The sequence below is a fragment of the Anoplopoma fimbria genome, chromosome 10 (assembly GCF_027596085.1).
Source record: "Anoplopoma fimbria isolate UVic2021 breed Golden Eagle Sablefish chromosome 10, Afim_UVic_2022, whole genome shotgun sequence".
NCBI lineage: Eukaryota > Metazoa > Chordata > Actinopteri > Perciformes > Anoplopomatidae > Anoplopoma > Anoplopoma fimbria.
Window position 1 is genome coordinate 4,322,889 of NC_072458.1, and position 22,499 is coordinate 4,345,387.

Consider the following 22,499-nt stretch of genomic DNA (forward strand, 5'->3'; position numbering starts at 1 on the left):
GAGTCAGGACCCCAGCCCACCTTAAACTCCCTCATTCAAACCCTCTGAAGAGGGAGGTGAAAGTATGAGAGGTGCGTAAGGGCAGGGTGAAAAAAAAGTGACATAGAAACACAGAGAAGAGCGACTGAAATGGAAAAACATCATTGGGGGATTTAAAGCCATGATGCATGAGCGTGGGTGTCTCCGTTGGGGAAATTATGAAAATGGAAAAGGGGATGTGAAAGAAAGTAATGTGGAGAGATGAGTATGTGTGAATCCTGGACTTAAGCGTCACTCCTTAAGGAATTCATATATGGCTGTTTAAAAAAATAACAATATTCTCATTGTTTTTCTGCATTTGCACACTCACATATTGTTGTCAGTTTTCTCTCCTTTCCAAGTCACAGTCTTCCAAGTCATCATCTTTACTGCAGGTAGCAGGAAAAATAGTCCTTTCCTTTTTGAATTCTCTACTCCTGCTTTGCTTTTTTCATTTTTGTGATTTTAAAATGGACACAGGGAAGAAGAACTACACCAATCTTAACAGAACAATCTCAAGTAGTGTAATGTAACTGAGAACTATAACTCAAGTTTGTGGTATTTGAACTATAATTATGTTATAGTGTCTCAAGGGTGAACCCAAATGCAGGACACTGACATAGGGGTTGGTGAAGTTCGAGGTTGAGTGATGTGGGTCGACAGGAATCCTGGAGCAGACAAGGGAAACAGACAATAATTAGTTCAGGTACAAGAATACAAGGAAAACTGAACTTGCTAAACTTGTTCTGAGCACTCCCACAATAGTCAGATGACGAGCTAGTGGTAGGAATATATTATATCGTGGGTGGATATTCTGCAGCCTGATGAGCAGCAGACTGGGGGGGTGATTAGCTGATTGCATCCAGGTGTGGTTGATGAGCCGGGAGCGAGGGGAGCCAGGAGGACCAGGAGAGGGAAACACAAGAAACACTAGCAAATAAGCAGGAGCACGACTACGTAGTAACATGACAAATTAAGAATTTACACCCAAAAAATATGATGACCTTACGTATTGTGATGAACTGTTATTTAATAGATTATCAAATAGAAGGAATTGAAACTGAAATGATCCTATATTCCTAAATGTGTGCAATTGCTGCTTTTCTTAGTCTTAAATTACAGTAAACTGAATAATTTGGGTGTTTGGACTGTTGGTCGGAGAATACATGCAGTTAGAGAATGTCCATTTGGGCTCTGGGAAACTATGATGAACATTTCTTACCTTTTTCTGACATTTTGAAGACTGAGTAATAAATCGATTAATCAGAATAATAATCAGCAGGTTCATCTATGGTAAAAAAAAAATTATATATTAGCTGCAATGCTGATTTAAATCAGCTCCACCTCAAACAGCAACAATAACATGCTGCATGCACATTATTGCATCAGTTATTTTCTAAACTAACTCTTGCGCTTGTTGAAAAAAAATTATCCAAGCATCCATTTATTGGAGGAGGAATGTTGTACTGCAAATCTAACACTATCCTCTTGCATGAGATGTTAATGCATATGCATGTGCAAATGAAAGTGAAATGCAAACTGTATGTGTGGACATGTGCATTTATTTATTTCAAAAACACTGGATTAACTTTTACTGTCTGTATATAAGGTATTTATAGGTTCTAATGTCGCTTCAGGTCCAGTGTCGGTGATCCTGTATGTGCTGGTATACGTGGGTTGGTTATCTTCACCTGCAGATTCACTGGAACAATGTCTGCACGCTCCAAAAAGCTCTGTATGGGCTTTGGTCATCAGTCTTTATCTCCCTTACCAAATGTGACACACACACACACACACACACACACACACACACACACACACACACACACACACACACTGGCCAATAGAGGGAAATTGGGCCTAGCAGAGGGGACAATTCACCTTAATTAAGATTTTACACTCAAAGGGTCAGCTCTACTTATGTCTACTGAACCTGAGGTCCCTCATTAGCTGCTGGATGTTAAATTGTCTTTAAATAGCAATGCAGTGTCAGTATGTTACTCTTCAACACAAATACACACTTCCTCACATGTATAACATTTAGCTGAGTCTTTTATCCATGCCTACATCTCCTCCCCTCCTCTCTCTCTCTCTCTCTCTCTCTCTCTCTCTCTCTGTAAAGGAGCAGTCCGGCCGTCTAGTCTTTGCCCACCCCTCAAGGTTTTGTGCTGTGACGTATTTACTAACGGGGACACACGAGTTCTCACACCGATGCTCCATCTGCTTGCGAGGGCGACTATTTGGGGAAGATAAACTGCGCCTCGCCGGTGAGCCGCTCTTTTCGTTTTCTTTCCGGTGTCACCCTGACTTGTCAACAAGCGCACCTTCCTGCTGCTCTCCTCTGTCACTTTGACCTGCAGGATTGTGAATACACAAGTCGTTTGGAAGTTTTCAGGACTCGCTTTTTTACAACATACAAAAAGTGAGATTTTTTTTTTTGCCAAAAGATGCTGGATCGTTGGAACAAAACCGTTTTGCTCTTTGGATGCCTGGCTTGTCTGGTGGTGACCTCTCTTGTAAATGCTGACGGTAAGTTCATATTTTAAGCGTTTGTACCATAAGAAAATGATAAAAGATACTATAAAAATGTGTTCATTATAAGTTCAGAATGACTTCCCATAGACAATCAGCCCATAAGCTTGTATGAGAATATTTCATTAGTTTCCATCAGGATGCACCAACCGTTGCGAACTTGGGGAAGTAGCCGGAACTAATTGACATCTGCCTTGCCTTGTTTATTTAGTAATTATCACTTGTAAAAAATAATATTTAACAGCATAAAAAAAGCCATTTTCGGAGAATAAAGCTGTGCATATTTCCAAATATTAAGGATTCTTAACAGTTCAGGAGTTAAACATTTGCTTTAGTGATTCTGAACACCAACTAATGATGATTAAAAAGTGCTCTACAAGTTGATAAAAAGTGAAAAAAAAACATCCAATTAAAAAAAGAGGAATAAAACAACTCAAAAGATAAAAACATAGGGTACCACATTAACTTTGTATTTACTCTATTTCTATATGAGCTTCAAAGCTCCAATCAAGAGTCCAGACCTGAACTCCTGATTTGGTTTGATGGTGTGACAATGAGGTGATAATTAGAGGGACAGTGTGCTCCTGTGATGCATAAAGGGATCACTGTGTACGGTCAAACTTCTCTGCTGAGATCTGCCCCAATGCACTGACATGAAAGTGTAATGCTGCTGTTATGTAGAATGGTCCTTTATACAAAATAATTGTATTTATTTACCAACCTTTTCGCAGCTGCCAACATATATATCTTATAATATCTATGTTAAATGTATTGGGACCTGTTATTTTACGTGGTGATAGTCTTAATAAGCATATAAATGTCTTTATTATTTAACACCAGTAGTTGTTCTTAAATTCACATCTGTATTGTGGCACACATAGTATAGATTTACATAGTCTATGGGATCAGTCTCAAAATCCATATTTGTCATATTTGTCTTCAGGTAAGACAAAAGTCAAATTAATATTGTTTGAATTTGATCACAATTGACAAAACACCAAAATCTCACAGGTCCAATTTAAAATGGCGCTCATGAAAACGTGTCACTTTGACTTTGTGAAATATAAGAGGTTGACAAGAGGAAATAAGAAGTCTCAGAGGTGCTCTTCTTACTTCCTGCTCTCTCTCTCCTCTCAGGTCGAGTGTTTGTGTTGGACCTGAGGAACTCCTCCGGCCTGCAGGGCTTCAGAGATGCTGAGTTGGCTTGTGCGTCTCAACAAGCCCGCTTGGCATCAGCGGAGGAGCTCCATCATGCTGTGGTGAAGTGCTTCTTCTCCCCATGCACCCGTGGGTGGCTCTATGGAGGCACAGTGGGGTAAGAAAAGAAGTATTGAGGGCTTTCATTGCTTTAAGGGACTGGTTGGGCGTCTTGAGCTTTCTAGAGAGGTCAAAGGTTTGGTGTGTGCGCTTCTGTGAGTGGGACAGCGGCTGCAGGAGCGGATGAAAGAGAAAGGAAGTGAAGGCAGCAGCGGCAGTTCTAGAGAGGATGGGAAGATAGAAGAAGAGAGTGACACATTTCAGGGGGGGAAGAGAAAAAGAGAGAGGAAGAGAGGGAGAAAGACTCCTCTGTTCCTTCCTGGAGGAGGAGGGAATTCTGAGCCGGGGTGTCATGTCGACAACTGCGTCCATTTACACCTCTCATCTCCACGGGAAGACACAGACTCACATGCAGACAGAGAAACAGGGCTGATCTGGGCCTGGAGGGAGAAGATGCACTGTTAGTTCATAGTGAGGTGACTGTTGGTACGCAGTTCTTTGGTGGTAATGACAGAGGATACATGAAGAGTATGTGGTCTTTGTGGTTTCAGTATGAGGTGATTTCAGGGCTGTAAGGTACATGCTGTTCAACATTACATGGGTGGTTGTGTGGTGCTTGTGTTAAGTTTAAATACTGCCTTGAATTCTTTAAAGATAAGTGGCTGTTTTTCAATATAAGCATATTAAAACAGGATTAAAGGAACAGTGTGATGCATTTAGGGGTATGTATTGGCAGTAAATTAATATAATATTAATAACAATGCTTTCTTTAGTATATAATCAGCTTTAGTTAGGGCCAATCGTGTTTTACGTTACCATAGTTTTCTTACATGCTTGGCACATGGGAGAAGTTTAAATTGGGAAACCGCTATGCTGCCAATTCCTACACAATGGCCCTTTAAGTACAAGTAATTCTTCAATCATTTTTTCTCTGATCCTCTCCTCCCATGCCCACCTCAAACTCTTTTAAAATGAAAACAGACACATATTTACCTACTTCTTTATCAAATTAAAATATTTACCTGATGATCAAAATTGTCAGTTTTGTAGTAATCAATATATGTTGAGGGCGGCTGTGGCGTAGTGGAGAGCAAGGTAGTTCTCCAATCAGAGGGTCGGTGGTTCGATACCCGGCTTCGGCAGTCGATGTGTCCTTGGGCAAGACACTTAACCCCAAGTTGCTCTGGATGGACTGGATGTTGCATGAATGTTAGTTAGAGTCTGATGGTGGCACCTTGCATGGTAGCCTGTCATCAGTATGTGAATGATATAATGATATGTAATATACTACTGATTGTAAGTCGCTTTGGATAAAAGCGTCTGCTAAATGACTGTACTGTACTACTGTAATATTTCGGTCTGTCCAAAAGTGGTTCACCAACCACCAGACAGACAGACAGACCGACAGACTACCAATCCATAGAGCTATACCGCTAGCATGGCTAGCACTAGCATGGCTCCAGAAAGATTATGACTGAATAATTACAACTTTGTGTAATGTTAAGACTAAATGGCCCTAACTTCCACAAGTGCATTAAGTGTGGTGTTGAATTGGTTAAAGAAGATATTGTAATGTGATAAATGTATGATAAATTATGGTTTATAATGTAATGAATTGGACAATTAATATATGAAATATAAATAAATATATAGAAATTCTTATTCAAAGGAGGAAACATCAGTGTTATGAAACTGAACCTTCTTCAAAATGGAGTCTTCCCTAAAAATGACGAACGTCTGGTCAGAGGAAAAGCTGACACATTTTTTTTTCTTTCCTTACGCTCCCTCGTCTCTACGTGTCGGTTAGCGGACATCAGCTTTCACACCTGCTTACCATGTTTCACAGTGTATCACCCATCTATGGCTCTGTGTGTCTAAACTGAGTTCATCCCTGCACACCATGGCCTCTTCTCTCGCTCTGTCTCAATCTTGTGCCAAAAGTGAGCAGAACAGATCAGAGAATTTCAAGGTTTTTTGGGGGGAGGCTGTCGTATCCAAAGAGAAGGGTGCTGCACACATTTTTGTTCAGAAAGTTTTGTGTGCTACTTAAAAAAATATGTGATGTGTTTCTGTTGTCTGGTGTTTTCAGTTCACCTGTAGTCCTTGACATTATGTTTTAGGTCTGTTGCATAATAACAATTGCTTCTCCGATTGACGCTCCTACCTTAACGTCTTCCTCTTACCTGTCAATCATAGATCTGCTGCCCCCTCAACCAAACACAACAAAACCAGCAAACTCGTACAAACACACACATATCTTTGGGTTTTTGCTGTAATAGTTATGTCACGCAAGGTGAGGGTTTTGAGAAATGGTTCTTCGGTCAGGTGAAGTGTCTCTGATAGAGGTCAATTGTTCTCTCTTTCACACACATACATTAACACTCACACACACAAACACTCCTGCAGAGGCTAGAGTTTAATGTGAAAAGGGTCTTTTTCTTTTTTTGTCTCTTTCTGAGTGTTTTCCTGGCGATTTCTGTCCTGCTGCCCGTTTCTCTCTCTCTGCTTTTTGTCCTTATAAGCTGAAGTTAGCATGGCACAAGCATGCGGTATGACTCACACCACCTCTCACATTCTCACTGCACTGCCAGTCAAATTCTTTCCAATTACTGATGCTTTGATTAACTCAGCTGCACAAGTACACAAGGGCACACAAACACCTTTTCCATTTGATGAAGCTTGAATAATTACATTACCCAGCAATATTATATTAAAAGTGTAATATGTCTGACTTTTAATTATGTTTCTGAATTCCTTTGAATTTCCTTTCCAAATGAGGTTGATCGTTGGTGGGAGCAGCTATGGGAACATGATTTGATTGGCCTGGGATGTTTGAGTCAGTCTTATCTGGTGCTTTTAGATGATTAATGGGCTAGTGATGCTATAAACCTTAACTTGGCAACAAAAATAGACTGTTTACTCAGCATTTTTTACCACAGCTTGTAGGCGTTGTGTACTGACCGCGTTATTAATTTGGTCTCTGTGGAAAGCGTTTTATATTAAGTCCCTAATGTTGTGATTGTTATATATGAAGTTGGCTGTAACTTAAGGCTTCTGCATGGGAACATCTATTCGTAATGTCCCACAGTGTGATAACAATGTGCCGCAGGCTGCAACTGCTGATAGTGCAGCAGGTCTCAGCCATGATGTGCGTTTCTTGATTCTGATGTCACGCTGTAATAATATTTGAATAAGCATCAAATCAGGCGGGACCGAGAAAGCAGCACGTACTTTATATATCTGTCTGTGTGTGTCGTCATATGTTCTGTGTATATATATAAACCAGAGCTGCAGCTTTTTTCAGCAGTAATCTCACTTCACTTTTATCAGTAGTGTAATCAGTGGTGGAAGAAGTATTGAGATCCTTTACTTGCGTACAAGTACCAATATATATTAGTGTAAGAATTACAACTTAAAGTGCATATATATTAAGTTCAAGTACGTACGTACTGTCAACTAAATATACTTAAAATACACAAAGTAAAAGTACTCAATCTGCAGAACAATTTCCCTGTGACTTGTATATTATTTATTTATTTAATATTATTAGATTGTTAATACTGATGCATCAATATGTATCTGTCTACTGATTATTCATCTATTGATTTCTAGGACCACGGTGTGTAATGTTGTGGGCAGTGCACTGAAAGCTGTGGATGTGAGAACAGAAAACGCCACTGAGGACGCTGCACATCTGGACGCCTTCTGCATCAAAGACAAAGGTCAGTAAACATTTATAAATCGGTGTATGCATTTGTGAGTCATGATCTGGTTATGAATGGATGAGCTTTATGTGTACAGAGTGTGTGTATATGTGTGAGTGAGTATGTGTCTCCTCTAAGATATTTACTGAGGTGTAAATGTGTTTCTTCATTCCTCACTTCCTCTACTTTCTAACACTCTCCATCCTGCAGGATTGTGTGTTTGTGTGTATTTGCCATTTCACATAAACACATTCATACATAAAGGAGGATCCTTGAGGACACTTGACGTCTTAGTTTTGATTGTCCAAAGTCTTATTTTCCTGAAGGGAGAGTTAAATAAACATGGGGCTGGCTGTACTTTTTTTATACTTTAGCGCAGAATGCAGCTCCCGTAAATGTCATAGATGGGGATGAGCTTACAGCTGATGATTTTGTAAGGCAAAGCAAACAAGTGTGCTTCCTCTGCTGAGCTGTGGGGTTGCCACACAGATAGATAGAAAAAGGTGAGACACTTTCTAAAGCTGAACTGCAAAATCTCCTCTCATTACAGCCTAAACCTTTTGAGCTGGCGCAGGAAAAAGAGTCTTGGTGGGCTTTTTTGATGATGCGGCTCTGGTTGACTTCCCATTTCAGAGAGGCGGAGAATGTTAGAGGCCATTAATGATCAGTGGTGTGAGAGCTTTCCAAACTCTCCAAAAGTTTACTGCATTAGATCAGCCCTACTTACAACCCTATTTAAATTCTTAACCTTAATTTTGGAGGAAATAAAACACCAGGTTTTTTCATTTTATTTTTTATAAACAGTAACACGGGAGTTGAATGTATTTTTAAAAGGTTAATTAAAGATTTTTATGGTAACTTGAATAACTGAAAATATGTAGTGAGTGGCAATTTTCTGAGTCAATCATGTTATTATTTGTCAAACAAACTGTGTTGCCTCTGTATAATTACCATAAAACATTTAGACTAGAGTCAAGACAATACATAGCCTCTATCTCATCCCAGAAGCATTGTTAGTGGTCCTGTTTGTCAAATTAACATCCACATTTTCCACAAAGCCCATTGCTTCCTGTCCCTTGAGTCTTTCTAATCTCTTTCTGTTTACAAATGGGATAGTGATGCTGTAAAGCTGGATAATAATTAGGAGTCATGGTTCATTAACCACACTGTGCAGCATTGAATAGGGACTGCATCATCTATATCTATTTATATTCCACTTTGTATGTAGTATGTTTTTTAAGATCACATGCGTGTCTGCGTTTGTTATTGACAGGTGTGCCGTGCGGTGACCCTCCATCCTTTCCTAACGTCCGTCTGCAAGGGCACACTGGGTATGACATGGGAGACGAGCTGCTGTACACCTGTGTGCCAGGTTATGTAATGCCCAGTGGACACAGTGCCTTCAGCCTGCTGTGTGACAGCTGTGGAGAGTGGTATGGACTAGTGGATATGTGTGTCCAAGGTAAGAAGGTCTTTAAACTGTTAATGTTTGAGAGTGGGACAGAAATGGAGAGAGGCAGAAAGAGAAACCACCCCTTCTGTTCATCCTCTTTGAAGCTTTGAGCTTTGACCGAGACGGACAGGAGGCCACTCTGATGTCAACCTCCTCACTTCTTACACGTTGGTTCCCAGCAGAGGTGGAGCGACCAAATAGCTACCAAATAGGATGAAGGCTATACGGGATGGCCAACTTGCCAACTATCATGTTTTTCCCCAAATTATGTACATTTTTTGGCATACTTTCATCAAATGGCTTAAAAAATAGGGCATAGAGCTGCTGTAAATTGGAAATAAAATAAATCTGCACCCGCACCACTCTAGGTCTTGGCTGAGCCCCGTATGTTGTCTCCAAGTGTTGTTAGGTGATCTGTGCTTGATTCTTCTCCGTTTGGGAAACAGAGTCTCAGTTGTGAGTTGAGAATGGTTGCTATGACACCTCAGTGTGACATGCCATAGTGTGGCCCAGTTTATAGCAGAGGGAGAAGAGCTGTCTGTGAAAGCAGAATGCCAGGCCTTTGTCCACGGCTAGCTAACAGGATCCTAGTTATGTTTGTGTGCTACAGCAGCGGCTCCTGAACTGTCCCAAGATCAATCTGATCACAAAATATTTCAAGAAAAAATCTTTATTTACTTTACTATTGACTTATTTCTTGTGATGTACGGGATACTTTCACCTTTTAATGCCTCTAGAAATCCCTTCAAATATGCATGTGACCCCTGTGATAAAGCACCACAACCAGACAATGCTTTACTTTAAAGAAACAGTTTGACTGTTGCTGAGAGTTATTTTTGAAGATTGATGATACTCTAGCTGGAGCCAGCAGCCGCTTAGCTTAAAGACTGTAATACAAAAGAAAACAGCTAGCCTGGCTCGGACCAAAGATAACAAAATAAACCTACCAGCACCTCTAAAGTTAACTATTTAACCCAATATATCTAGTTTGTTTAATTGGCACAATAACTGAAGTAAAGCCAAAATGTTTCAGTGCTATTTCTCGGCCAGGATTGCTGCTGGTTGCCTGGCAACTTCAGGGTGACAACTGGACTTCATAAAGGCATTAGAAAAATAATGAGCTTTAGAGGTGCTGGTAGGGGAGCTGTTCCCTCTTTTTCCAGTCTTTATGCTAAGCTAAGCTAAAGGGCTGCTGGCTGTAGCTTCATATTGATGTTTAACTTTTCGTTTATACAGTTATGATCCAAAAGGTTTGGGATGCCCTGCTCTAAATTACTTCCTCATTGTCAGAATCTAAAAGTTAGTTTGAATGCACATGCATCTTTTATCTTTTGAGTTGAGTTGTTTAATAATGATGTTGCTCTGTCAGCTGGTTGAGTAAATGTGTCCTTGTTGTGTTTCTGCAGATGAGACTGAAAGTCACGTGGACTACGAGGACAAGTTCACCGATTTCTATGGAGAGGCAGAGCGCCACAGCCAGAGACCAGAGGAGGCTCATGGTGAGGTGTACGAGGAGGTGCACGGAGCTGCATACCCGGAGGAGGGGAGGAGTCAGGAGCAGCAAGAAACGAGCTTCAGTGTCGAAATAGAGAGGGAGCATCAAGACCAACACGGCGTTGAAGGAGAGCAGATTGGGAGAAAATTTGAAGGAGCTGTAAAAGGAGGAGAAAAAGACGAGGACCGGGCTGTTGAGGACTTCGTAGACCATCCAAGTACGGAGCAGGAGAGAAGGGAGTCCGTCAAGACTGATGCAGCCACAGAGGCTCCTGTCTCTCTTCTCTCCCCAAAACACCTCTTCTGGTTCCCCTCTGAGGCCTTCCATGAGGAGGGACATCCTGTCTCCACCGATCCAGTCACCCAGACTACACAGAGAGCCTCAGGCGCCCAATCAGAGGAGAGCAAAGAGCAGGAAAGCCAAGAAACGCACCATCACCAGCGTCCAGTTGATGTTGACGATCACGATGACGAGCGAGACGGCTACGATGATCAAGACACAGATGACAGAGATGATCACGATGACAGAGATGATCACAATGACAGTGACCATGAAGAACTGGATGCCCACGACGACAGTCACCATGATGATCAAGATGACCATGACAGTCACCAGGACAAAGATGACGATCGTGTGGAGCATTACATTCCAGCCCAGCATGAGGATCTGGACAGACGTAACCGCCACTACGATCACGATGATCACGATGACCATTATGACATGGGTGAACACGAAGAGGGCCACGATCGTGTTCGCGGCCAGGAGTATGATGATACTTACGATGAACATGAAAGCAAAGAAGAACATGACGATGTGACCGACGACGGTGTTGACGATGATCAAGAACATTCTGATGGCTCTGAGCAACATCCAGACCCTGATGAGCGCGAGGAGCATTATGACCCTGAGGAAGATGACAACGGCCGTAACGCTGATCACGCTGATCACGCTGATCACGATGATCACGCTGATCACGCTGATCACGATGATCACGCTGATCACGCTGATCACGATGATCACGCTGATCACGCTGATCACGCTGATCACGCTGATCACGCTGATCACGATGATCACGCTGATCACGCTGATCACGATGACCACGATCATGAACACGATGATCATGATCACGATGATCATGATCACGATGACCACGACAGCTACGATGATCATGACAGCCACAAAGATGACAATGACGGTCGTCAACATGTAATATTTTCTATAGCAGCGGATGAACATCACAACATCACCCAGAAGGAGGCAGAAGGAGAGGCGGCCACAGATGACACCTGGCTGGACGGCTACCCTGTCGTTCAAGAGGAAACAGAAAACGGTGAAGCCACGACAGAATCGGTAAGACCAGAGGATACAGAGAGGGGGACAGTTGTCAGGGCAACAGACAGACCCAATGAGGTGGAAATTCGTGGACCGCTCCCTTACACCGGCCTACCAGAGGTGGCCGAGTCTCCCACCACAAAGCCTGCCTTAAATCAAAGGGGACAAGAGGATATGTGGCCTGGATTCATCCCCAACGCTGCCCCCTCGCAAACCTCAGACTCTCCCTCATACTCCGACACCCTGGACCAAGACACTCAACAGGCGGCTCCCACCCACTTCTGGCAGGGCGACCTCACCGAGCACCCCTTCCTCGACCACGGGCCAGTTCCACCAATGCGTGATGGTGAGGACGTAGTGATGGAAGAGCACACTGTACACAATCTGCCTGGTGAAATCGGCGAGAGGGGTGAGGTAGAGGGAGAGATGGGGGAGGCGATCTGTACAGGAGACAACTGCCCTCCTCTTCCTCCGAGCTCCTCCAGCCGAGGTCCCACGGTGGCAGCCATAATTGTGGCGTTGTGTGCAGTCGCCACGGCGGTTGTTGTCGGGGTGTGGTGTTACCGACGGCAACAGCAGAAGAGCTCAGTGTACGAGATGAATGGGAAGGGCCAAAGTCAGATCAGACAGGGCCAACAAATAGAGATGCAGCAAAAAGTGTAAGAGTGACGGGTGAGGACAGAGGGACACTAACGGAGGGCAGAGACATTTAGGAGGTGATGGGAAGATTCGGATGAATTCGAGAGGAAAGCACAGTCCCTCATCTTAATTAGAGATTTTGGATAGGTGTGAATGGATGAGTTGTGTTACAGCCCTGTTTTGAAGAGCACCTATGTGATGCAGAAAATTGTGTAAAACAGTAAGAGCTGATCTTTAACACAGTGAAACCTGAGAGAAACAAGATGGTAGATCGATATGAAGGAATTTTACTCATCTGCATTATACCTACCCAATATTTCCAAAGCTCTGACATCTAGCTGGACATTCGGAGGAGGTATCAGGACTGTACTTAACTCCACAAACTAAAAAGGGAGACATTAAGGAAATAACCATGTAGGAAAACCACAAGAAGGCATGCCTGCCCACCTGAATATATGAACTGAGATTTCAAAGCTCTTGGACATTGTGGTAAACATTTGTCTGTGTTACCTTTTTTGTTCATTGCCTGCTCATTTATCGTTGATTTAGCTGCATTGTTCTCGCTTTCCCCATCCTTTTGTTTGTCTCTGAGTATTGTGTTAATAAGAACTGTATTCCAGTTGTTACTCCAACACTTTGCAGCAGCAGATTTGGGCAGGTAGTCCCAAATGAACGACAAGGCTTCTGTCAAACCAGCAAGAACGAAAATCAGGACGATGATGATGATGGTGATGGTGACGGTGATGGTTAGACTAGATGAGAGGGTCAAATAGACGGAATTGGGGGAAAGATGTAAGACAGAAGGTTCCTCTGTTGGTTCTGACAGTTAGCATCAGTCAGCCAGATTCAGCCCCTGTGTGTGTGTGTCTGTGTGTCTGTGTGTGTGTGCGTGCGTGTCTCAGGTCTGTGCAATCTGCCGGTCAGCGTTATGTCAGGTTTGCTGACGGGATTCAGACCAACTAGAGATCAAACATTATGGTGCTGCCATGGCAACAGAGAGAAACTAAAATCACAACCCCAAATATTTTAGTTTTAATTTAAAGCTGGGGAAGGCAGGTTATTTTTGGCATCATTGGGCAAAAAATCCATAATATTCTTTCAGCATATTGTTATTCAAGTGATCTGAGAGAAAACTAGACTTCTGCACCTCTAGCGTGTTAGTGGAGACTTCGGCCAATCACGGGTCATTTTGGAGGGAGGGCGTTCTATTACAAATGCAGATGATTATGTGCGTCCTTCAGATATAAAAAGCCGGATTCAACGTCAGAATATCCTGCAGAAGAGTTGATATTCCAGCATTTGCAACAACTTCCTACACGGCAAAGCAACATAAACAAGGAAGACAGACTTATCACAAAGAGAGTCTAAAAGTCTGAGAATATCGGCAAAGCATTTCAGAAATGGAGAGAAAATGTTGCTAATAGTTTAGCCCTCTGCTAATGGTTGCCCAAGGCTCATATCTGCAGCTAGCTCACGGCAGTGGCTAGAAGGCTAAACAATTAGCAACGTTTTCTTTCCATCTCTGAAATGCTTTGCTGATATTGTAGTTTTAAAGGGTTTTACAGGCCCACAAGTTTGCAACGAAAACAAGACCGTCATTCTCATAGAATTGCCGCTCTATAACGGCATCGGGGTCAGGTTACTGTATGAAACATGCATATGCTCATGCTTTTCTGGTGGAAGGAGCCTGGGACACAGAGGGGAGAGGAAGTCTGGCGATTTCTTTTGCCTTTTCCAGAGATTTGCCTACTTGTGGTTACCACTTAAATTACAATATTTTAAAAGGTTATTATGCGGTTATTATCCCCAAAAATATGGCGTAACCCATCTTTAAAGGATTAGTAATAGTTTGACATATGCTGAACGGTTTTGGTTGTGAAAAATGTAGTTAGATTTCAGAATATTATGTGGAATTGAAGCCTATAACTTTGGGTTAAAATTAGGGCTGGACCACATGCCCTAAAATTAATATCATGATATTATTACATTTAGCTACATAATGATAAATGTACAGCTAAATATTTTTCAGTACATCAATGGATTATACGTCCTTATTCATGTTCTGCTATCTTTGTCCTCATAAAATACAGTATGAGAAGTTTAAGTGAGTTATCTGAACTGGACTGGGGATGATTTGTTTATTTAACGCTATTCTGTACTTAGGAATTCATACAAGTTGCAATATGTGTACATTTAGTTTTGGTTATAACTTCTGTAGATTTGGTTTATTGTCCAGTCCTTGTTAAAAAAGTATTTTACAGCGTACTGTAGCTCTGCATGATTTGGTGATATTTGTTTGTGCTGTTTCTGTACTGTGCCAAATACTTGAGAACAAAGGTCAAATGTTAAAATAGAAAAGCTGATAAAAAGGTGCAAATGTAAATAAATAAAAATAGCCATGAGAGGGTTTAGACTTAGATATTAGAGTTTGTAATTCTGGTGATGTAAAAAGACTACAAAAAGTATGGCAATAACTTAAATAGAAAGTGCTTCACATGAAGTTAATGTCAATAGTGTGTGACGGCGCTTTAGTTTTTCCTCTCATCCAGTGATCTCAGCTGATTTCTAAAAAATATATTTTTAATGGTGTTATTTAGTAACATATTTAGTTATTCATTTTTTGGACAGGTTAAGTGAATAAGAGGTATATTGATCAGCTAAAAATATTTCAGCAACCTTTCTGATTTCGGTATTTTGGTGTCTCAAACTAAATTGACACTAATGTCTTGATGTGGCGAGGGCAGGGGGAATAAAGCACCTGCATGTTTCTGTAAATATGAATCTTTAACTGTAATAATTCGCTGTTCATAGTGAAGCATTACTGGTGTGTTTACTTGTGTTTCTTCATCGAGAAAGTGAAGCACAGTTGACATTTGACATTATCGCTACATATCTATTACAGCTCATCTCCACTTTAGTCAAAATGACCTTTTCTTCACCTACTAAAGCTGTTTAAGCACAAGTTCTGTACTCAATAGCATAAATTGTAGATTATCCAGGAATGACCTGTCTGGTCACACACCAGGTTTGCCACGTGATCCATGAACACTGATAATCATCAAGACTAGTAAAATACGGAGACTATATTTGGGTTTGGGAGTAAGGTGTTAACTCATAACAAATAACAAGAAAGCAAAGGACTCTTTTTGATATGCTTGGCGCTAATATTTCCCAATGTGTTTCTTCTTCATCTCAAACTGTGTGATGTTGGTGATGTCAGGATGAAATGTGTACTGTATTTGTGTCACAATAAACTCCTAAACATGTGGTATTACCTCTTGATATCTACTTTTATTTTTGCAAGGCCATGGTGTAGATATTTAAATGCATGGTCCATTGTTTACCATTCACTGTATGTTTGTGAAAGTTATCCACTTATAATATTAGGGTGTGACTTTGACCTGTGACCTTAACTCCTGACAACCAACCCTTTGTGTTAACTGTAACCTAAGCCCCTTCTACCAGCCGTTATCGCAAAATGTTTTGTGATGTTTCCCCAAAAAAGTTTAAAAAGGAACGAAGAAGAATGTTTAAATAGAAAAGGTTAGATGAAAAGAAAGAATTTTCCAGGGAGAAGAAGAATAAAAGAAACAGGTAAATACAGGCCACAGAGAAATGAGAACCAAGAGTCAGAGAAAGACTCACAGTAATGCAGCGGGAATGTTCCCCTGTGGGTTTTTTACATCACTGTGTGACAAACTGCACAGAGACTCAATGTTCAAACATTATTAAACAAGTCAGTGTTTTCTCTGGAAGTCTCTCCGCTCAGCACAGCCCGGGTCTCGTCTGAAGGGAACATCCTGCTGTATTGGGTCAGCAGTCAAAACCAATGGACTGAAACTGGGTATTATTTGAGTCATCAGTTAATAAATCATTTAAGTCATTTTTCAAGCACAAATACTAAATCATTCCCTGGTTCCAGCTTGTGATGATTTGCTGCTTTTGTCTTGTTTGATAGTGAGTTGATCATTTTATGGTTAGACAGGAAAAGCCTAAACACTTGAATTTAGGTTTTAGGATATTGTGACGAGCGTATCTTACTAATTACTGACATTTCATAAGCCAAACAATTAAGCATATTAGTTACTTACTGTCAGATATAGTTTCCGTCCTAGACTCTATATGTGTTACTCACAACCGATCACATTCCCAACAAAAGCAGCTGTAGTATTACGACAACACTGTGATGTTTACTGGAAAGACATGTTTGGCGAGCTTTATTATCATTTCATTGTAACCAACAACATACATGATTCACAGTGGAGGAACGGACCCATAAAAACAGCAAGTAAAAATATTTCTATCTCTATTAACATCATTGTCTTTAAATCATTTACCCACTGTGCTGTATGCCGATACCACTGAACTGGATGTTTAGTGCACAAAATTCAAAGTAAAAATATTCAGGATGTGGTTCTGCAGGTAGAAACACAGTGACCAATCAGAGCCTCTTGTAAAACCCAATAAATACAGACGGGGGGACGGACGTTCGTTGGGTGTGTTTCAGTGTTTCGCTGGCATTTGCAATAAGGGCAATTCCTCAATGTCCAGGAACTCATCTATAAACTCCACCACCTCCCCAGCAGACACACACACACACACACACACACACACACACACACACACACACACACACACACACACACACACACACACACACACACACACACACACACACACAGAAAAAAATAGAGACAACTCATGAGGGTCTGTTTGATTACATTTCTGACACACAGTTTTATCTGAGATTTCTCAGCTGGCATTACTAAAGCGATAACAGCCTAGAACTGACAGGTGTTCCCCACATACAGCATGTCATCCTGGTTTATACTGGGTGTGCTTGTGCTGCATCATAATAATTTAAAGAAACGCCAAGTGTCTTGCTGCCACCTGATGGCCGTCTACCATATTGCAGCTTGATAAACACAGAGCATACATTGTACTGCAGGTTGTCATGTGATCAGAATCCAGGATTTTTCCATAAGTTACACAAGGACAGAGTCGGATCCAAACTCTAACTGATAACAGGGGAATCATGCAGGTCTATTTTTAAGGTTGAATTGTTCACTTGACTGAAGATGTCCTGCTGGCTAAAAGCCTCCTGTGATGCACTAACATACAAAAAATATGCAAACACAGTCACTCACCTCGTCGTCGCTCACCAGGCGCTGTCTGGAGAACTCCAGCATCTGTAGCTGCATGGTGGTCTGATTGTAGTACCGCAGTGCCTCCTGTAGCACACGCACACGCACACACACACACACACACACACACACACACACACACACACACACACACACACACACACACAACAGGTGAAATGTGTGTCATAGTGAGCCAAAGACCCAAAACAGAGAAAGAAGGCAGAGTGCACATGCTAAATCAGTTTCACATGTATTTAGTCCAGAGAACCTAAAATGAAATACGCTTATTTGCTTTTTTACAGAGTTACATTCGTAGATTGATATCACTCTAATATAGGTATATTAAATATAAAGCAGACAGTTAGCTTGGCTTAGCACAAAGACTGGACACAAACAAACAGCCAGTCTCTGCACCTGGCAAATAAATGTGCACATTTCTTTGAGGCAACAAAATCTGCCTACCAGCACCCCAAAAGCTCACTTATTTGTATCTTGTTTGTTTATTAATCTCTAATAGGAACTGGGTGCATAAGATGTGTAGTCATTAATATGTCTCACTGGTCTGGGGATGAAGTCCTCCTCCGTCAGCTCCCACCGGCTTTTGTGGAACTGGTAGTAGGCCAAGTTATTCTTCATAACTTCATCGTTGGGGTCAAAGAGCACGTAGCTGGCTGCACATGGTACTGCGTTCTTCAGGTCATTCACTGAAAAACATGATTACAGATCCTAATCCAGGGAATCCAGTCACAATAACACAGTAGATGTTTGGAAACAACACGCGACTCACATTTGTAATAGGCAAACTGCAGGTAGTGGTACATGGTGGCTACAAAATTGTCAACCACAAAACCTCCTACGACGGGTGTCAGTTCACTTTCACACCTCACTTTCCTTTCAAGGACCTCTATGTAGTGATCTGAAGAGGAAAGGTTCAAAAAGAATATGATGGAGACAAAAAAAATTAAACTTAGGCATACCAAGAAAGTGTTGAAAAAAGGTTCATTAGATGAGAAAAAGAAGATGGATGCAAAAGGTTTGTTTTTTTAACACAAAGAGAAATGCAGATTTAGACAGAGGTAGCCTGCTGCAGAAGAACTGACCGGCTATGGAGGGGTAGAAGTCCTTAAAGTCTTTGACGTCCCTGGGGCCCTCGGACGCAGCCAGACACTCGTCGTAGACCTTGAAGAAATCACGCAGCGACAGCTCCATGTCTGACACCGAGGTACGGAAGTTTTCCCCGTTGTACGCCCGTACTGCACGCACAAATAGTGTCTGCAATAACACACACACAGAGTTAAAATTGATTATTTGGGATATGATTTCATTACTGAAGCATTCGGCAAGGTTGAAAGGAATGATATTTTCTAATTATCTGTATTGCTATTGTGACCTTTAACAGGAGCAATAACTGCAATGCTTCTAAACTTAAAACATTATGGCAGACAATATAAACGGGAAAAGACATACATTTAAAGATCGACCTTGAGATTTTATGAATCAACATCAGATCAACATCATTGGTGCACCTTAATGTAGTGTATTTGTTGTGAAACGTGTTCTAACAATGCTGTAGCTGCCATTTGCATTAATATTTGTTGATTTGTGCTTGATAGAAGTCTTTGGGGTTAGTGGGGAATAGAATCTTAAAACCACATTATGAATGTGTTTATAAAGCATGAATGCAATTTGATTACGGTCTAATAACTTCATGTCAACAGCCCTGAACTAAAGGTGGACTAGTCGGCGTAGTAATGTCTTATAGTCTCATTTAGCCACTTTTTAGAAACCGCCTTGTTTAACACACTTAAAAGCTTCAAAATTCACTAGAGGGGAATTTACTGACGTATTTTAACATATATTTAACGTTAAATCTATTAGGTTTCTGTTAACCACAGAACTTATTTCATACATCTAAACCAAAAACCATTCAAAAAACCCACAGGCTTTGAGACAAGGGAACTGAAAGTGCAAAAATGCTAATGTTGCCATTTGTTGTGAAACCCCACCATCAACAGAAGGATTAATTTGATAATCGTTGGACCAAGCTGGCCTTTATTTGTGATGTGGAGGCTTGTTACTTGGCTGTGCCATTAATGTAATGTGCAGTTGCCATTAGCTTTGCAGATAGGTTTCACACTTGTGGCCACTTACAGCCATTTTATCTCCAGCGTCAAGACCCACATCAAATAGTTTTCTAAATGGTGGTGCTGCAGTTTTCTTGCATTGTCTGGGCAATATTTCCGAACCTCTTCTTAACTAATTTCTGCTTGGGCCACTACAGCCCTCTGAAGGACCACTGAAGGTCCCCATGCCCTATTTAGGAAGCACTGGTGTCTATGAATGAACCTCCCCGGGTTTTGTGGCCAACTTGGCCCGTTCACCACAGGCTGCTACTCCTTCAGCACACCCACAGAGCCAATAATAGGATGGTTTGTGTGTATTTATATGTATTAACAAAGTCGTGGGTTTGGGTGTGACTCTTACATGCACGCAGCCTTTTCATGTTTATTCCTCATTCTGATTCTGTGTGTGTGTTTATATGCACCTCATAGGATTTGGTCTCCAGGTCTTTGAGGTGTTCGTCGGCTCCCGGCAGACTCTTGTAGTAAGCCATGTTCCTCTGCATCATCTCATCATTTGGGTGTTTCAGTAGGAAGGTGTGGGCAGCGGACACCGCCTTGGCCAGGTTGTCTGACTGGGAGTAACAACACAAACACACATTGTAAACAGCAATTTTGTTGTGCTCATTAATTGAGGAAATAATATAAATTCAATGCAAACACTACACTGTGGTACAATGTGGAATAGTTGCAGAGACTTGATGACTCATAAATCAAATAAAACTCATACAGCTCATTAATAATTCCAGAATAGCTGAACGGAGGACTATATTTTAGATCATATAGAAATGCATGTTGTTTTTGTCAAATATCAGGTGAAATCAAAACAATATAAGTTTGCAGGTTTTTCCTCTTAATTTGTCACACATTTGTTTCCATAACAACAGAGGCCTACATTTAGCCTGAATGATTTTTTTTCAACCTTTGACTCTAAAGAAACTGTGATTCATAACTTAGTCATGCTTGAAAATAGTTCCCTTTAAGAGATGATGACCAGGTTTTTGTTTGGGGTATTTTTTCCAAACAAAACCTTTTTCTTTACCTTTAATAGGAAGGACAAGAAAACTCAACCATTCTCAGGTTAAAAAAAAAAAAAAGTCCAGGACCCCCCCTAAGGCAGAACAGACCTGTGCATCCGTGGCACTTAGGTGACGTCAAAAAGCAAAGACGTCAGTGACGTTAAGGAAGTAAGTGTGGGTGCACTGAGAGCCATCATCTTATACTGACTATCACAATAAAGTAAACAGACATGTAAAAACCCCTCGACCCTCCTCCTCCTCCTGTTGGTCATCAAATGCAAGAGTAAGAGTAAGAAAGTAAGATAATCCTTTATTAAACAGCGTAGAGTAAAGTGCACACAAGAGACATAGTAGAAGAAGACAAGCTAAGAAATGAAAAATAAAATAAAACAAGTATAAATAAGCAATAAAACAACAATAACTGAAATATTATATTTACAGACAGAGAAAAAAAACCCAACAACTACTATTTTTAACTTTTTTAACTATTATTGCACAGTGTAGTGTGTAATGTATTGCACAGCTACAACATGCTTACTTTGAAGTAGGCGAACTGCAGGTACTTGTAGGGCTCTCTCTCCTCAAACTCCACTATGGTGTCCCGGCTGGGCATCGTCTGCCTGAACGCGGGCAGCCCCTGTTTGCATCGCTTCAGGCACTGCGCCCTCTTCATCACGTTCCCAAACGCACGCAGTTCTGGAAACTCCGCAAACTTCTGCTCGTCGTCCAGCCGGACGGAGCTGCAGTTCAGGTTGCAGAAGGCCTCGCTGTCCCGCAGCAGCCGGTAGAGCCGCAGGGACACCTCGATGTACTCCACCGTCTCCTTCCACTTCTCTCCGGTGTACTGGTCCAGCGCGTACTTATACGCGGACTCCAGAGGCATCAGTTCGTGTCTGGGGAAACTCCTGAAACTGTATTTTTCATACTGGGAGTTCACCACAGAGACGAAAAACGAGAATACAAGCGCCGAGAAGAGTTGGGAAGAAGTGGAGGGTGCCATTTTTCTTTTTTTAAAAAAAAGTTTGGTTAATGGTGGACTGGGGGTGATGGGAGTGAGTGGGAGCGTGGGTCTCTAGGACCGCCTCAAGTTCCACCACGTATCCGGACGAAAGCCTCCACACCCCCCGGGAGCAAGGCTGGAACAAGGCTGCTGGAGCTGCTCCTCCCACTAGATCACAAGTAAATCACTGCGCCTGTTCTGTCCTTTTAGAGGACAAGTTAAAAAAGAAAGCTTTTTATACTATAACACCATAAGTGAAGAAGACAATCATGCACTTTAGAGTTAATTGGCAAAGTCATTTAGTCATTTCTTTTACTTCAGGACTGACATACTCATATTATTCAATGCAACTTCTGAAACCCCTGCAGGGGTGAGAGTCCCTCCCACTGCCACGTAGAGACATTCCTGTCTACAGGCCTGCACCCCACCAGCACAGTCAATGCATCCCATCATCTCAGGGGAAAACTTTTTGTGTTCTGCTCATTTGACTGTAAATGCAGAGTGGTATCCATCAAACTTGTGTGTGTGTGTGTGTGTGTGTGTGTGTGTGTGTGTGTGTGTGTGTGTGTGTGTGTGTGTGTGTGTGTCTGCAGCTGTGTGGAGACCCCCACGTTACCACGTTGACACAAATCAGGCTGTACTGCGCAGGAGCAATACGTGGTGCCCAAAACTACCCCATTTAATCCCAAAGGGGCGTCAATGTAGTGAGAAAGAAGCAGGATGGGACAGGAAATATAAGACACAATTTCAAAATAAAAGCGCAATTCGCTTAGAAAAGCTTTGCTG

General features: G+C 41.6%; 2 protein-coding genes across 2 annotated transcripts; one reads left to right on the forward strand and one right to left on the reverse strand.

Annotated features, from left to right (window-relative positions):
- The first annotated feature begins 2,465 nt into the window (after positions 1–2,465).
- On the forward strand, positions 2,466–12,454 carry susd5 (sushi domain containing 5). Its single transcript, XM_054606703.1, has 6 exons — positions 2,466–2,547; positions 3,688–3,865; positions 7,420–7,529; positions 8,785–8,973; positions 10,371–11,340; positions 11,500–12,454. The coding sequence occupies exons 1-6, from the start codon at positions 2,466–2,468 to the stop codon at positions 12,452–12,454; spliced, it is 2,484 nt and encodes an 827-aa protein (XP_054462678.1).
- A 4,176-nt stretch (positions 12,455–16,630) lies between these two features.
- On the reverse strand, positions 16,631–21,853 carry crtap (cartilage associated protein). Its single transcript, XM_054606380.1, has 7 exons — positions 21,252–21,853; positions 20,120–20,269; positions 18,675–18,846; positions 18,362–18,490; positions 18,133–18,278; positions 17,577–17,661; positions 16,631–17,010 (listed from the first exon to the last, which is right to left on the reverse strand). Exons 1-7 carry the CDS (start codon positions 21,711–21,713, stop codon positions 16,934–16,936), a joined length of 1,221 nt encoding a protein of 406 aa, XP_054462355.1. The 5' UTR covers positions 21,714–21,853; the 3' UTR covers positions 16,631–16,933.
- Positions 21,854–22,499: the final 646 nt, after the last annotated feature.

Excerpts from the sequence above, each read along its gene's own strand:
- susd5 (XM_054606703.1), top strand. The coding sequence starts at position 2,466 with ATGCTGGATCGTTGGAACAAAACCGTTTTGCTCTTTGGATGCCTGGCT. Across the intron at positions 2,548-3,687 it reads CTCTCTTGTAAATGCTGACG|GTCGAGTGTTTGTGTTGGAC; the intron begins GTAAGTTCATAT and ends CTCTCCTCTCAG. Across the intron at positions 7,530-8,784 it reads CTTCTGCATCAAAGACAAAG|GTGTGCCGTGCGGTGACCCT; the intron begins GTCAGTAAACAT and ends TGTTATTGACAG.
- crtap (XM_054606380.1), bottom strand. The coding sequence starts at position 21,713 with ATGGCACCCTCCACTTCTTCCCAACTCTTCTCGGCGCTTGTATTCTCG. Across the intron at positions 18,491-18,674 it reads CTTCTACCCCTCCATAGCCG|ATCACTACATAGAGGTCCTT; the intron begins GTCAGTTCTTCT and ends TTTCCTCTTCAG. Across the intron at positions 17,662-18,132 it reads AGGACTTCATCCCCAGACCA|GAGGCACTGCGGTACTACAA; the intron begins GTGAGACATATT and ends CGTGTGCTACAG.